The 13,506-nt window shown below is 36.3% G+C and overlaps 1 protein-coding gene across 5 annotated transcripts in view; it reads right to left on the bottom strand.

Annotated features, from left to right (window-relative positions):
* Positions 1–13,506, bottom strand: part of LOC114328169 (juvenile hormone esterase) — a 256,507-nt gene that overhangs the window by 172,994 nt on the left and 70,007 nt on the right. Inside the window, exon 10 of one of the 5 annotated variants that reach the window (XM_050648174.1) lies at positions 1,412–1,553. The exons of the other annotated variants lie outside the window; for them this stretch is intronic. Within the exon in view, the coding sequence (XP_050504131.1) occupies positions 1,412–1,553 (142 nt within the window). The remainder of the gene's footprint in view (positions 1–1,411; positions 1,554–13,506) is intronic. 5 annotated transcript variants of the gene reach the window in all.

Here is a 13,506-nt window from a genome sequence, read left to right as displayed (position 1 = left end):
TAGTACAAATGTGCATGTAAAAAAAAGTTACAACCCTTTGAAGTTACAAAATGAAAATCTATTTTTTCCAATATATTAAAAACTATTAGAAATTTTTTATTGAAAATGGACATGTGGCATTCTTATGGCAGTAGCATATTAAGAAAAAATTATAGTGAAATTTGAACACCCCATAAAAATTTTATGGTTCTTTTGTTCTTTTAAATCCCCCCAAACTTTTGTGTACGTTCCAATTAAATTATTATTGTAGTACTATTAGTTAAACACGTTATTTTTAAAACTTTTTTGACTCTTAGTACTTTTTCGAAAAGTCAGTTTTTATCGAGATATTTTGAATATTTATCAAATTCACCACGTATTTGTATACGGTTAAGTACGATTATGGAGACTTTGTAATGATATGAAAATTTATGTATGATTTACACTTTTAGGTATATTTTGAACCATATTAAAAGAAACCACATCTCGATAAAAGGTGCCTTCCCGAAAAAATACAAAGAGGCAAAAAAGTTTCAAAAACACTGTCTTTAACTAATGGTACCGCAGTAATATTTTAATTGGAACGTACACAAACATTTGGTGGGTTTAAAAGAACAAAACCCCCATAACATTTTTATGTAAACATATTAAAAAGTAAGCCTTAACTCGATAAAACTGCCTTATCGAAAAAATACTAACAGGCAAAAAAGTTTTAGGAATATTGAATTTAACTAATGGTACCACAATAATAATTTAATTGAGACGTACACAAAAGTTTGGGGGGATTTAAGGGAACAAAACCCCCATAAAATTTTTATGGGGTGCACACATTTCACTATAATTTTTTCTTAAGATGCTCCTCCGACAATAATGCCACATGTCCATTTTCAATAAAAAATCTCTAATAGTTTTCGATATATTGGAAAAAATCGATTTTTATTTTGTAACTTCAAAGGGCTGTAACTTTTTTTATGTGCATATTTGTACTAAGGTAAGTTAGGTTCATTCGAACTATTTTTGGTCCCAGAATATGCACTTTCATTTATGACCTGTATTTTTGTTACACCCTGTATAACTCAATATCGCCCAAATTGGCGTTTGGTAACTTTTGCCTTTCAACGGTCGACTCATGTAACTTAAATATAAGTATCGCAAGAAGATAGTCTCAGAACCTGTCTAAGCTGGTAAGGCTTAAATTCTAATAATATATTGTTTTTGTTTTGTGGTACCCAAGTAAGCCTGGGTTACCCAAATTAAGATTGGGTAACCCAATGGGTATTCTTATTTTTAGATATCATATTTATTATAATAGGTTTTAGATATCATATTTATTATATAGGCCTTGATAGGTTTTTCAACTTTGGTTAGTAGTGGGAAGTTGCTATAATGAAATCATCATAATAAGTAGATATAACATAATAGTTATACTTACAAATATTTAACAAAATTTGTCCACATTTTTACCATTCTGTGTAATGTGATTTGGTCTTCTTTGGGAAATATACTCAAATCATTATTATTTAAAAATTCCCAATAATAATGAAGTTCTTCCATGTGACCAACACGTTCAGCCCCTACAAACAAAATTCAAAACAATACAATAGTTTAAAAACGAAGAGAATATAATAAAATAAGATAGTCAAGGTCACTTCACTAATACTGTGATTTTGTATTTAAAATAAAAAAAAATAAATCGACTACCCTTATAGAAGACCAACGGTATAAAAAGGATTTCTGTAAAAACCAAAAATTTGCTGAAAATATCACCGATTTTCCTGATAGTATACACAGAATCCCAGGCATTTTTAACTCTCATCAGAAATCGGTTTTTCGAAAACCACACCTTGGCGATTTTTGCATCGTGATTTGAAAAAACAATACCAGTCAATCCGGCGGATACAAAGAGTTCTAGACCTGTATCTCTCTTGTGCCACCTTTTCAAGGCTTTTGAAACAAAGATACTGAACCGGATCGCAGAATATGTGGAGACAGGCCCGGAAAGTGCTGCTGCAATCAAATTCTTAATCTCACCCAACATATTGAAGATGGTTTTGAACGGAAGGAAATAACAGGAGTAGCGTTCATAGACCTAACTGCCGCCTATGATACAGTTAACCATCAACGACTACTCGCAAAACTCTACGAAACTAAAAAGGATTTCCGACTAATAAGGTTAGTGAAATGTCTCCTCCAGAATAGACGCTTCTACGTAACGCTCCAGTCCAAGAACAGTCGGTGAAGGGACCAAAATAATGGGCTACCACAGGGAAGTGTCTTCGCGCCGATTCTATACAAAATATACACCAACGACCAACAAACAAGGCAATTTATTTACGCTGATGATACAGCTGTGGCAGCTCAGGGAAGAACCTTCAATGAAGTCGAAGTGAAATTGACATATGCCCTGGGAGACTTAGCTCTATACTATGATAAAAACCATCTGAAACCCACTCCCACAAAAACCCAGGTATGTGCTTTCCACCTGAGAAACAAGCATGCCCGAAGGCCGCTGGAGGTGGAATGGGGTGGTCAGATGCTGGAACACAACAAGACGCCAAAATACCTTGGCGTCCATCTGGATAGAACTCTGTCTTACCGATACCACTGTCAAGATGTCTAGTCAAGAAGCTAACTAATACAAAATGGGGAGCACAACCACACACTCTCCGCACTTCTGCCTTGGCATTATGTTTTCCGGCCGCGGAGTTAGGAGTACCAGTATGGGCAAACTTTGCTCACGCAAAGAACGTCGACGTGGCTCTAAATGAAACGGTCCGTATAATATCGGGTTGCTTGAAACCGACACCTATCGAAGAGGTATACACCATAGCTGGAATTGCTCCAACACCTATCAGGAGGAAGGTCACGTCAGAGGTAGAACGGAAAAAGCAGGAGACGGACCGAAGACACCACTTATATGACCACCAAACTCAGCCAAGCAGACTAAGATCTCGGAAAAGCTTCCTGAAAACATCAAGATCCATCCCCGAAGCGCCAGAGACGCGCCGAATACAGCTATGGCAAGCGTCAGCTACCGCGACACATTTTCCTCCCTCAGAGGAAATGGCCGCTGGACACAATTTACCGTATCCGACTTGGAAAGCGCTAAACAGACTAAGAACCGGCGTTTCACGTTGTGCTAGTAACCTGAAAAAATGGGGATACCAGGAGGTATCCTGTGGCGCGGTTCAGACCAGCCGGCATCTACTCTCATGCACAGAGATAAGAGAGACCTGCACAGAACAAGACTTAATTATAGCAAATGACAGGGCCATCTATGTGGCCAGCCATTGGAAATACAGAATTTAAAGTTGTTGGTGTTCCGGACACAGAAAGTAAGTAAGTAATCCGAAGAGCATCCTATGGACCTCAAAAAGGCACTGTTTTGCTTGTGTTTTTGACTAGCTGCTGCCTCGGTTCATATTTATTTGAGAACGGCATTGGCTGTAGGACATTACCCTCAACAGTAACCGGTCAATTGCTCAAATGCAATTGCTCGAAGTCAATTATCACTCGAAATCAATTGCTCGAAAACGAATTGCTCGACATGATAATTACTCGAAATACAAATTGCTCGAATAAAAACGAAAAGTATACGTCTAAATATTTATTCAGAATAACGCAAAATGTAGACATAAGAAAGATATTTTAAATAGAACAAATTATGTGATATTCTACATTTACACTGTGGGCCGAAATAAAGGAGTACATATTTTAGTTGAAAATAATTTTTTTGTGTTTCGGGCGATTTAATTTCTTTTTTGCAGGGCTAATAGCCTAACATGTCCTTAACATGACTGAAAATTTGGAAGCAAAAATAACGTACAGGGTCGGACTTAAGTGGGCCGAAATAAAGGAGTACATTTTTTAGTTGAAAATAACTTTTTGGTTTTTTGAGCGATTTAATTTCTATTTGCAGGGCTAATAGCCTAATATGTCCTCAAGATGACTGGAAATTTAGAAGCAAAAATATCGTACAGGGTCGGACTTATAAAAAAATTTATGTAACGGTGCGTTTGAGCTCATTGCAAATGAAAACTGTCTTAACTAAAATTGAACTGATATGCTCTTTTGGTAGGTTAACTATCCAGAACACTTCAGCCAAAATAAAATTTTTCAAAATTATCGGATTCGCAAAATATCATTTTTTTATTTAAATAATGTTCAGAATACGCCTTCGCCATATATTTAAAAAAAATCCCGAATTTGCAAGATATCATTTTTTACTTAAATTAGGAAATCTTATTCGAGTACTTTTCTAATATGTTCTCCGAACAAAACCCTTTTGACACTAAATTACATCTTTTCCATCGTTTTTGCCTCATATTAGCAGTAATTTTTGTGAAATGACTTAATAATTTCTCAAACGCTCAAATATGTCAATTTTACTTAGTAAGCCATGACTTCTTAGGTTGCCATGAAATTTGTTTGGCATTTATAGTTAAATAAGTAAATTGACCAGTTCATAATGCCACTTTTCAGCAAAAAGGACAGAATATTAATTAAATATTACCGTGAAAAATATAATTACGGTGCAAGAAAAATTGTAAATGTATTTCCTGAGAAAAATTTGCATATTGGAACGGTAGGAAAGTTCTTAAGACATCTAAAGGAAACCCATGGGTCTATTGAACATAAAAGTGGAAGAAGAAGGAAGCGAAATTCGAGAACTGAAGAGTAAGGGTTGATAGTAAGTAATTGCTAGAGTAAGGGTTGTTTTAGGAAAGGACCCCGCACAAACCTTATGGAAAATAGGTCCCAGTGGATTTCGTTCATACTTTGGGAAAATACTCTTTGAAGCATCCTGATAAAAAGTTCTCATGGGCAGAACTCAATCGTATGAAGGATTTTCAAGATATAGAGGCCCAAACTCGGAAAATTATAAGATTTACGGGGTATTCAAATTCCGTGAGTTACTGGTTATTTGGCAACATGTAGAAGTTTGGATCAAGGAAAAGTACTAGTAGTCTAGGATTTTTCCTGGCTATCCAATGGCGACCTTTACTTTGACCTTGACTTTCAACGGACGTCATCTTCTAGAGTTTCGTGGGTTTTAGGCATTAAATTGATATAAACAGATTACTCATGGGTTTTTGGGACCTCAAAACACGAATATGCCATAAGAATTGACCTCCGGATGACGTGGTGGCCAGGGCCACTGCAAGGGACGTCATCTTCTAGAGTTTCGATGGTTTTCGGCATTTAATTGATGCAAATGAATTACTGGAGGGTTTCTTGAGGTCGCTATATACGAATATGCCACCAGAACTGACGCCCGGAGCGATTGGTTTCGAGAGCTTTCGGTACTAAATTAATGTAAACTGATTACTCACAGGTTTTTGGGGCTACAAAATGTGAATACGCCATCAGATCTGACCCACAGAGGTGCCTAAGGCAGGTCTTCTTGTCGGCAACCCCAAAAACCTAAGAGTAATCCATTTGATTCCTCCGAAACTCCAGAAGATAACCTGTCTTAGGCACCAGGTGCTCCTGTGTCTGTGCTGATCACGTATTCATGTTCAGAAACCCCAAAAACCTATAACTAATCCGTTTGCATTATTGTAATATCAAAAAAAATACCAAATCGAAACTCCAGGAGCCCCTTTCATTGATCTTGGAAATCAGGTGCTCCGGGAGTCGGTGCTGGTGGCATATTCGTGTATACCGACCTCAAAAAACCCTCCAGTAATTCATTTGCATCAACTAAATGCCGAAAACTATCGAAACTCTAGAAGATGACGTCCCTTGCAGAGGCCCTTGCCACCAACTCATCCGGAGGGCAATTCTGATGGCATGTTCGCGTTTAGCGATCCCAAAAACCGATGAGTAATTTGTTTATATCAATTGAATGCCGATAACCCCCGAAATTCTAGAAGATGACGTCCGTTGAAGGTCAAGGTCAAAGTAAAGGTCGCCATTGGATAGCCAGGGAAAAATCCTAGACCACTGGTAGTTTTCCTTGATCCAAACTTTTTGCCTACATGTTGCCAAATAACCAGTAACTCACGGAATTGGAATACCCCGTAAATCTTATAATTTTTCGAGTTTGGGCCTCTATATCTTGAAAATCCTTCATACGATTGAGTTATGCCCATGAGAACTTTTTATCAGGATGCTTCAAAGATTATTTTCCCAAAGTATGAACGAAATCCACTGGGAACTATTTTCCATAAGGTTTGTGCGGGGTCCTTTGCAACCTAACCAATCTGTTGGAACAAGGAAAATCGCAAAAGACACTAGGATTTTCCGCACATCATTTCGACGAATCATTAAAGAAAATTGCCATCTTAAAGTATTTAAAAAGTTTACTGTCAAATACTTACTGCCAATGTAAGAGAGAAACGACTGGAAAGATGTAATTTGCGACTCTCCGCAAAGAAGATTCCGCTCTTGTGAAGACATTAGAAAAATATGATTTTCAGATGAAAACAAGTTTTACTTACGTTGATGCCGGGGTAAGAACAAATCTTGCAGCACATATTACCTGAAATTGAAGAAGTATGTTATGATTGCACTTTCCAGCTGGATGGTGCTCCTTCGCATCCTTCCCACAATACACGAAAATTATTGAGTGAAAATTGCCCAGACTATATTGAGCCAGAGTTGTGGCCACCTAACAGCCACACGACTGTTGTACGACGGACAAGAATTTGAAACCATCGAACAGCTTCAAAAAAGAATGCAGTTTGTTTGGAACAATTTTGGATAGGGTGTAATAAATGGGTCTATCAATTTATGGCGCAGACGACTTCAAGAACTGGTAAACAATAATGGTGGTCACATTCATAGTATTTTAGTATAAGGTTTAAAATTATTAAACTGTTTTTATAAATGTGTTATTTGTTAAAATGCTATATTTCCTAATTTAATAAATTAAAATGTATTTTGCTAATCCGGTAATTTTGAAAAATTTTCTCTTTACTGAAGTGTTCTGGATAGTTAACCTACCAAAAGAGCAAATCAGTTCAATTTTAGCTAAGACAGTTTTCATTTGCAACGAGCTCAAATGCACCGTTACATAAATTTTTTTATAAGTCCGACCCCGTACGCTACTTTTTCTTCTAAATTTGCAGTCATCTTGAGGATATATTAGGCTATTAGCCCTGTAAAAAGAAATTAAATCGCTTAAAAAAGAAAAAAGTTATTTTCAACTAAAAAATGTACTCCTTTATTTCGGCCCACAGTGTATAATCGTATATTGCTGAAAAAATATTTATTACAAATCTAAAATATCTTTAAACTTTTGAAATAAAAATAACGATTTTGATTTATAGGGATTATGATAATTTCCAGGTATTAGGAAAGGATTCTGGAAATGAAAAAAAAACTTCCAGAATCTCGCACTAAACTGAGACTCTTTCTCATGAATTCGGATACTGGTGGGGGGGACAAGATTATGACAAGTAAACATACCAACCCTAGAAAACCCTTAAAACTCAACGTCGCTGCATAATGCTAGATCCCTGGCAACAGAAGAACGAATCATAGAGATGGAAGCAGAAATGTCGAAAATTAAATGGGATGTGATATGCGTTAGCGGGGTAACACACAGAGAGGAGAAAGCCTAAAAAAACTAAAATCAGATCATTTACTCTATTAGGTCGGTAGTAAAACTGAAACAACGGGAGGCGTTGGCTTCTTTGTACACAGAAAACATAAAGCAACATCACATCAATAAAAGTTTCTCTACTAGAGTGGCTCCTTTAACCTTAACACCTTGACGGACAGTACGTCAAATGTATAAGCAAGTGTTGTGACACTATATGTATTTTGCTAGAATAGGGAAAATGCAACGTCTTATAGACGTGATATCGCATTACATTAATCGAAATTAGACGTCTATAGACTTCTGTCCGTCAACGTGTTAAAACTAAATGAACGGTATGCTTTAAAAATCGTACAGCCATATGCTCGTAAGTGTCATGCGGACTACGAAGTGGAGGAATTCCACGATGACATTGTTCTAGCCTTAAATGATACAGCAACACACTATACCATAATATGTGGTGACTTTAACGGTAAAACGGGGTGAAAAGCAGATGATTCAGAAACATCATTGGGAAAATTTGGTTTGGGAGAGAGAAAGGAAGGCGGTGAAACTTTACTTAGTTTTGTGCTGGAGAAAAATCTATTCCGAATGAACAGCTTGTTTTACAAAAAAAAAAACGTCGTAGATGGTCGTGGCAGAGCCCAAATAGAATAACTAGGAACGAGATCGATTTTATAATCACCGACAAGTAGCAAATCTTTAAAGACGTTACAGTTCTAAACCAGTTTTTAATAGGTAGCGACCACAGAATGGTTAAAGCCTCGATAGAAATAGACCTTGGGAAAGAGAGATACCGCATGATCAAAAAGAAGTCCACAACTAACTGAACCGAGCCTAACAATGTAAATGCATTTGAAGAAAATATCAACAACATTCTCAAATGCGATAGGAATACAGACCTAAATGCTAACACCCTTAATGATATTATAATAAAAGCTATCGAAGAGAGCCAAAAGATACACTGCCAAAAGACATCACATAACAGAAGAATAAGCTTTTAATCACAAGCATTAATGGAAGAGCGCAGAAAAATGCAAAGTAATGGAAATAAAGAACACCATGAACTTAGAGAGATAAGTAGAAGAATACAAAAATCTATTAGGACGCACAAAAACTTTTCGTAGACTTTCGCAAAGCATTTGATACGATAGAAATTAACAGCATAATGAGAGCATTGAGGAACTGATAGCGAACATATACAATAATGCATCCATTTAAAAATCAAAAGAGGAATTAGACAGGGAGAGACGTTATCTCCCACACTCTTTACGGCAGTACTTGAACATGCTTTTAAATAATTGGAGTGGGACGCCAAAGGAATAAATGTCGACGGCGAAAGGTTCTCCCACCTACGATTCGCAGACGACATAGTTCTTACAACAGACAACTTAGAATAGATTAGAACTATACTTACTGAGTTAGATGCCGCCTGTAAGAAAGTTGGTTTAAACATAAATTTTGGAAAGACACAATACATGACAAACCTGGTACCAAGCGAAAATCCAAAAATCGACGTCAACAAAATAGCATTAGTCCATAAATATAAATACTTAGGGCATGAAATCAAAATTGCCAGGGACAATCAAACTGCCGAATTACAAAGAAGGATCACCTTAGCAATGGCCCCATATGGAGCTCTATCAGATATCTTCAAGAGCAACTTACAAAATTATTTGAAAAAGAAGACTTTCGACCAATGTGTGATTCCAGTCATGACTTACGACGCCGAAACATTATCATTAACCCAGGCCACAGCAACCAAACTTAGAGTGGCTCAAATAAGACTGGAACGGTCACAACTTGGACTGACTCTTAGAGACAGGGTCAGAAATGAAGAAATCAGAAGGACAGGCGTCACATATGTCATAGAGCGAGCAGTATGGCTGAAGTGGAATTGGACGGGCCATGTAGCCAGAATGAAGGACGGGAGGTGGACCCAAAAAATTACAGTGTGAAGACCAAGAGCAGACAGAAGAAGTAGAGGTAGACCACCTACACGATAGACAGACGACGTCAAAAGGATGGCTGGGAATTGGTTACAGAAAGCCCAAGTTCGACAAAACTGGAAGAAATTAGGGGAAACCTATGTTCAACTTTGGATGCTGAAGGCTGGATGAAAGAAGGATTAAAATCAGTACCTCAATTTTATCAAAGATTGGCATCGCGGACTGCAAAATGCAAATAAGTGCTGATAGGTTATTGCGTTTAATAAACACAACAAAAAATAATATTGACGTGATTATGTATTATATATTTCGCATTATTTTGCATAAATATATAACAGCGCTAACAGGCCTTATAGGCCTACGGCTTCTAAATTCTGGATAATATTTCTCCATTCTTTTCGGTCCTCTGCACTCTTTCTTCAGTCCTTCACCCCGATTTCTTCCAAATCCCTCTCTGCAGCCTCTAACCATCTCTTCCTTGGGCGACCTCGTCTCCTTTTTCCCAATGCTCTGTCATTCAATATTCGTTTGACGTTTCTAGTTTTTGGCATTCGAGTAATATATCCCAGCCATCTAACTCTTTGGGCTCGTATTTTTGTCGTTATTTTTGTTCTCTCATACATCCTCATTACTTCTTCATTTGTTCGTCTCCTCCAGGTTTTCTCCGCTATCTGTATACCTCCAAAATTTTTTCTCAGGACCTTCCTTTCCCATATCTGTATCTTCTTCTCCTCGTGTTGATTCATTACCCACGTTTCGCTCGCATACAACACTGTGGGCCGTATTATCGTTTCATACATTCTGATTTTCGCGTTTATTGATACATTTTTTGCTTTTAATATCGTGTTTAAGGCACCTACAACTCGACTTCCCTTCAATAATCTTTTATCTATTTCTTTTTCTTCCCTTCCAGTACTGGTTACAGTCACTCCCAGGTATTCGAATTCTGCTACTTCACATGTATTGTGTTTTTCCTTGGTTGATTCTTAATCGATACCTTTTTGCTTCCGCTTCGAACATTTGGAATATTTTTTGGAGATGTTCCTTTGTTCTTGTTAGGATGACTAGATCATCAGCGTAAGCTATAAACTGCTGTCTGTTGTTAAATATGGTACCGCTTGTACTAATTTTTATCCTTCTTACTATGTGCTCTAGTACCAAGTTAAATAAGTCTGTAGATAGAGGGTCACCCTGTTTCAGTCCTTTATTCACTGTGAATTGTTTTGAAAAATGTCCTTCCAGTGTTATCCTGTTTTTCGTATTGTTGAGCGTCATTCTCACTAATTTAACCAGCTTTCCTGAAATACCCAAGGATCTCATTGCTTCATATAGCATATCTCGGTCTACTGAGTCGTAAGCCTGTTTAAAGTCAATGAACAACATGTGTAGTCCCAAATTTTGTTCCTAGCTGTTGTTCTGTATTAGTTTTAATAAACATATTTGATCTGTTGTTGATCTTCCTGGTCTAAAACCTCCTTGGTATTCTCCAATGATCTTATTTACCTCCTTTTGCAATCTATTTCGGATGATTTTTGCAAGTATTTTATAGGCCACTTCTAATAGCGATATTCCTCTATAATTTTCGCAACTTGTTTCATCACCTTTTTTGTAGATTGGACAGATGAGTGCATTGTTCCATTGTTGCGGCATTTCCTCTTTTTGTCAGACTGTTAATATTAGTCGGACAATTTTTTCTTGCAGCTTTTCTCCTCCTGCTTTAAAAATCTCTGCCGGAATTCCGCTTTCTCCTGCGCTTTTGTTATTTTTTTGCTTCAATATTGCTTCTTTTACTTCTTGTAGTGTAGGTTCTTCTTCACGTTTTTTTTCTGTGTTGTCCTGTTCATGTTGTTTTATTTCCTGGGGTTCTGCTTGTTTATTTGCATTTAATAGTTCTTCAAAATACTCCGCCCATCTGTTCAATTTTTCTGTTGTTTCTCCTAAAAGCACACCGTCTTTACTTCTACAATAACTTGTTTTACTCTTTGCAGTTCCTCGGGATTTTATACTTCTTGGTAGAAATTTCTTATTTCCTTGTTTATGTATGATTCTTCTATTGTTTTCAACTGTTTGTCAAGATGTTCTCTTTTCTTTTTTCTGCAGATTTGTTTTACTTCTCTTCTTGCCATTTTATATTTTTCTGTAGTATCCTGTGTATTATTTTTGTCTTTTTCTATTTTTGCTTTATTTCTACGTATCAATGCTATTTTACAATCCTCGTCAAACCAGTCTCTTCGTTTCTCTGCTTGTACTTTTCCTAGACATAGTTCCGTTGCTTCTGTCATCGCTATCTGTATATTCCTCCATTCTTCATCAATATCTTCTGCGGTGGGGTAACGAAGTCTTTTATTTATCTCTGCCACAAATCTGTTTGCCGTTTTTTTTTCTTTAAGTAATTCTATCTTGTATGTTAATCTTTCTTTTGCTGTTCTTGGGTTTCTTGGCAGCTCTTGTTTAAGTTTGGCTATCGTTAGAATATAATCGCTATTGGTATTTGCCCCTCTGTAGCTTCTGGAATCGGTAATTGCTCTATGTTTACATTATATTAATACGTGGTCTATCTGGTTTTTTGTCCTTCCATCTGGAGATATCCAAGTTATCTTATGAATATCCTTATGGTCAAATCTTGAGCTTACAATTTTCATTTTATTTTCTGTTGCAAGTTTAATTAACTTTTTCCCATTTTCATTTGATTCCTTATGCAAACTTTTCCCACCCGTTATACTTCTGTAAATCTCTTCTCTTCCTATTTTGGCATTCATATCTCCTACGATTATCTTTATGTCATATTTATGAATTTTATCCATCAAATTACTTAGCTTCTCATAGAACTCTGTCTTGGTTTCTAGGTCTTTTTCTTCAGTGGGGGCATGTGCATTAATGATGCTACTTTTTCTGTACTTTCCTCTTATTCTTAAATAGCATATTCTATCTGATATTGCTTGGAAGTATATAACTAATTTACTTATTTTTTCTGTCACCATAAATCCAACTCCAAAATGTCTGTTTGTCCCGCCACTCTTAAAAAATGTTCTTTTTCCTATTTTGACTATTTCAGTTCCCAACTTTTTTGTTTCTTGTAAGGCCAGGATGTCTACTTTGTAATTCTCCATAATATTATCTAAATTTTTTAAGGCACCCTCTTCGTACGTACTTCGTACATTCCAGGTTCCAATTTTTATTAGTTCCTCAGGTTTTTCCTTATTTGTATCGTTTTTTTCCTCATTTTCCAAAGTCGTTATTCCTTTTTTTGCCATGTCAATACCACATTTCAGCCGCTGTTCTTCGTTTATTAGTTTTTTGAATTTTCTATCAGCTGTTCTCTCTCCTCGTCCCATATCCAGATTTTTCCATTTACTATTAATTTCTTGTAGCCGATTTTCGTTTGCTTACCTTTGCTTCTTTCTTCCTTTGCTATTTTAGTTATTTCCTTTTGTATTTCTTTTTCTTTCGATGTCAAATCGTTGTTTATATAGATACGGTCTTTATGCTGTTTTAGTTTACTTTTCTTGTTTAGGATTTCCATTTTATCCGTGAAAGTTTCTGTCTCTATTGCGCATACTGTTTCTCCTATTTTTGTTGCACTTTTTAGTTTTATTTGTGTTTGCAACTCTTGGGCTATGAAATTTTCCATTTCTTCTTTTAATTTCTTATCATCATTTGTTTGTACTTTCAACCCAGTTACGATCAAGCTTTTCTTTTTGCTAAATTTCTCCAGTTGCCCCATTCTTTCATGTAGCAATTTTACTTCTTTTTTTAGTTTTTGATTCTCTACTTCTACATCCATTAACTCTTTATTGGTTTGTTGTTGTTCTTTTCTTATTTATTTTATTTCCTGAAGCATTTTATCATTTTTATTCATGAGCTCTCTCATCATCGTAATCATAACACTTTCCATGTCTTCCTTTTTTTCGTTGCCTGCTTTGCTTGGTGATCGTTTTGTAATTTTACTTCTATTAAAACAATCATCCAAGTTTTCTCTTTTGCGTTTCGTTTCGTCATCGGTTTCACTTCCTGTGTCATTATCCTTTCTTT

This window comes from Diabrotica virgifera, chromosome 1 (genome assembly GCF_917563875.1).
Source record: "Diabrotica virgifera virgifera chromosome 1, PGI_DIABVI_V3a".
Classification (NCBI taxonomy): domain Eukaryota; kingdom Metazoa; phylum Arthropoda; class Insecta; order Coleoptera; family Chrysomelidae; genus Diabrotica; species Diabrotica virgifera.
The sequence above is the reverse complement of the archived record's forward strand: the minus strand, read 5'-3'. Positions and strand labels throughout refer to the sequence as shown.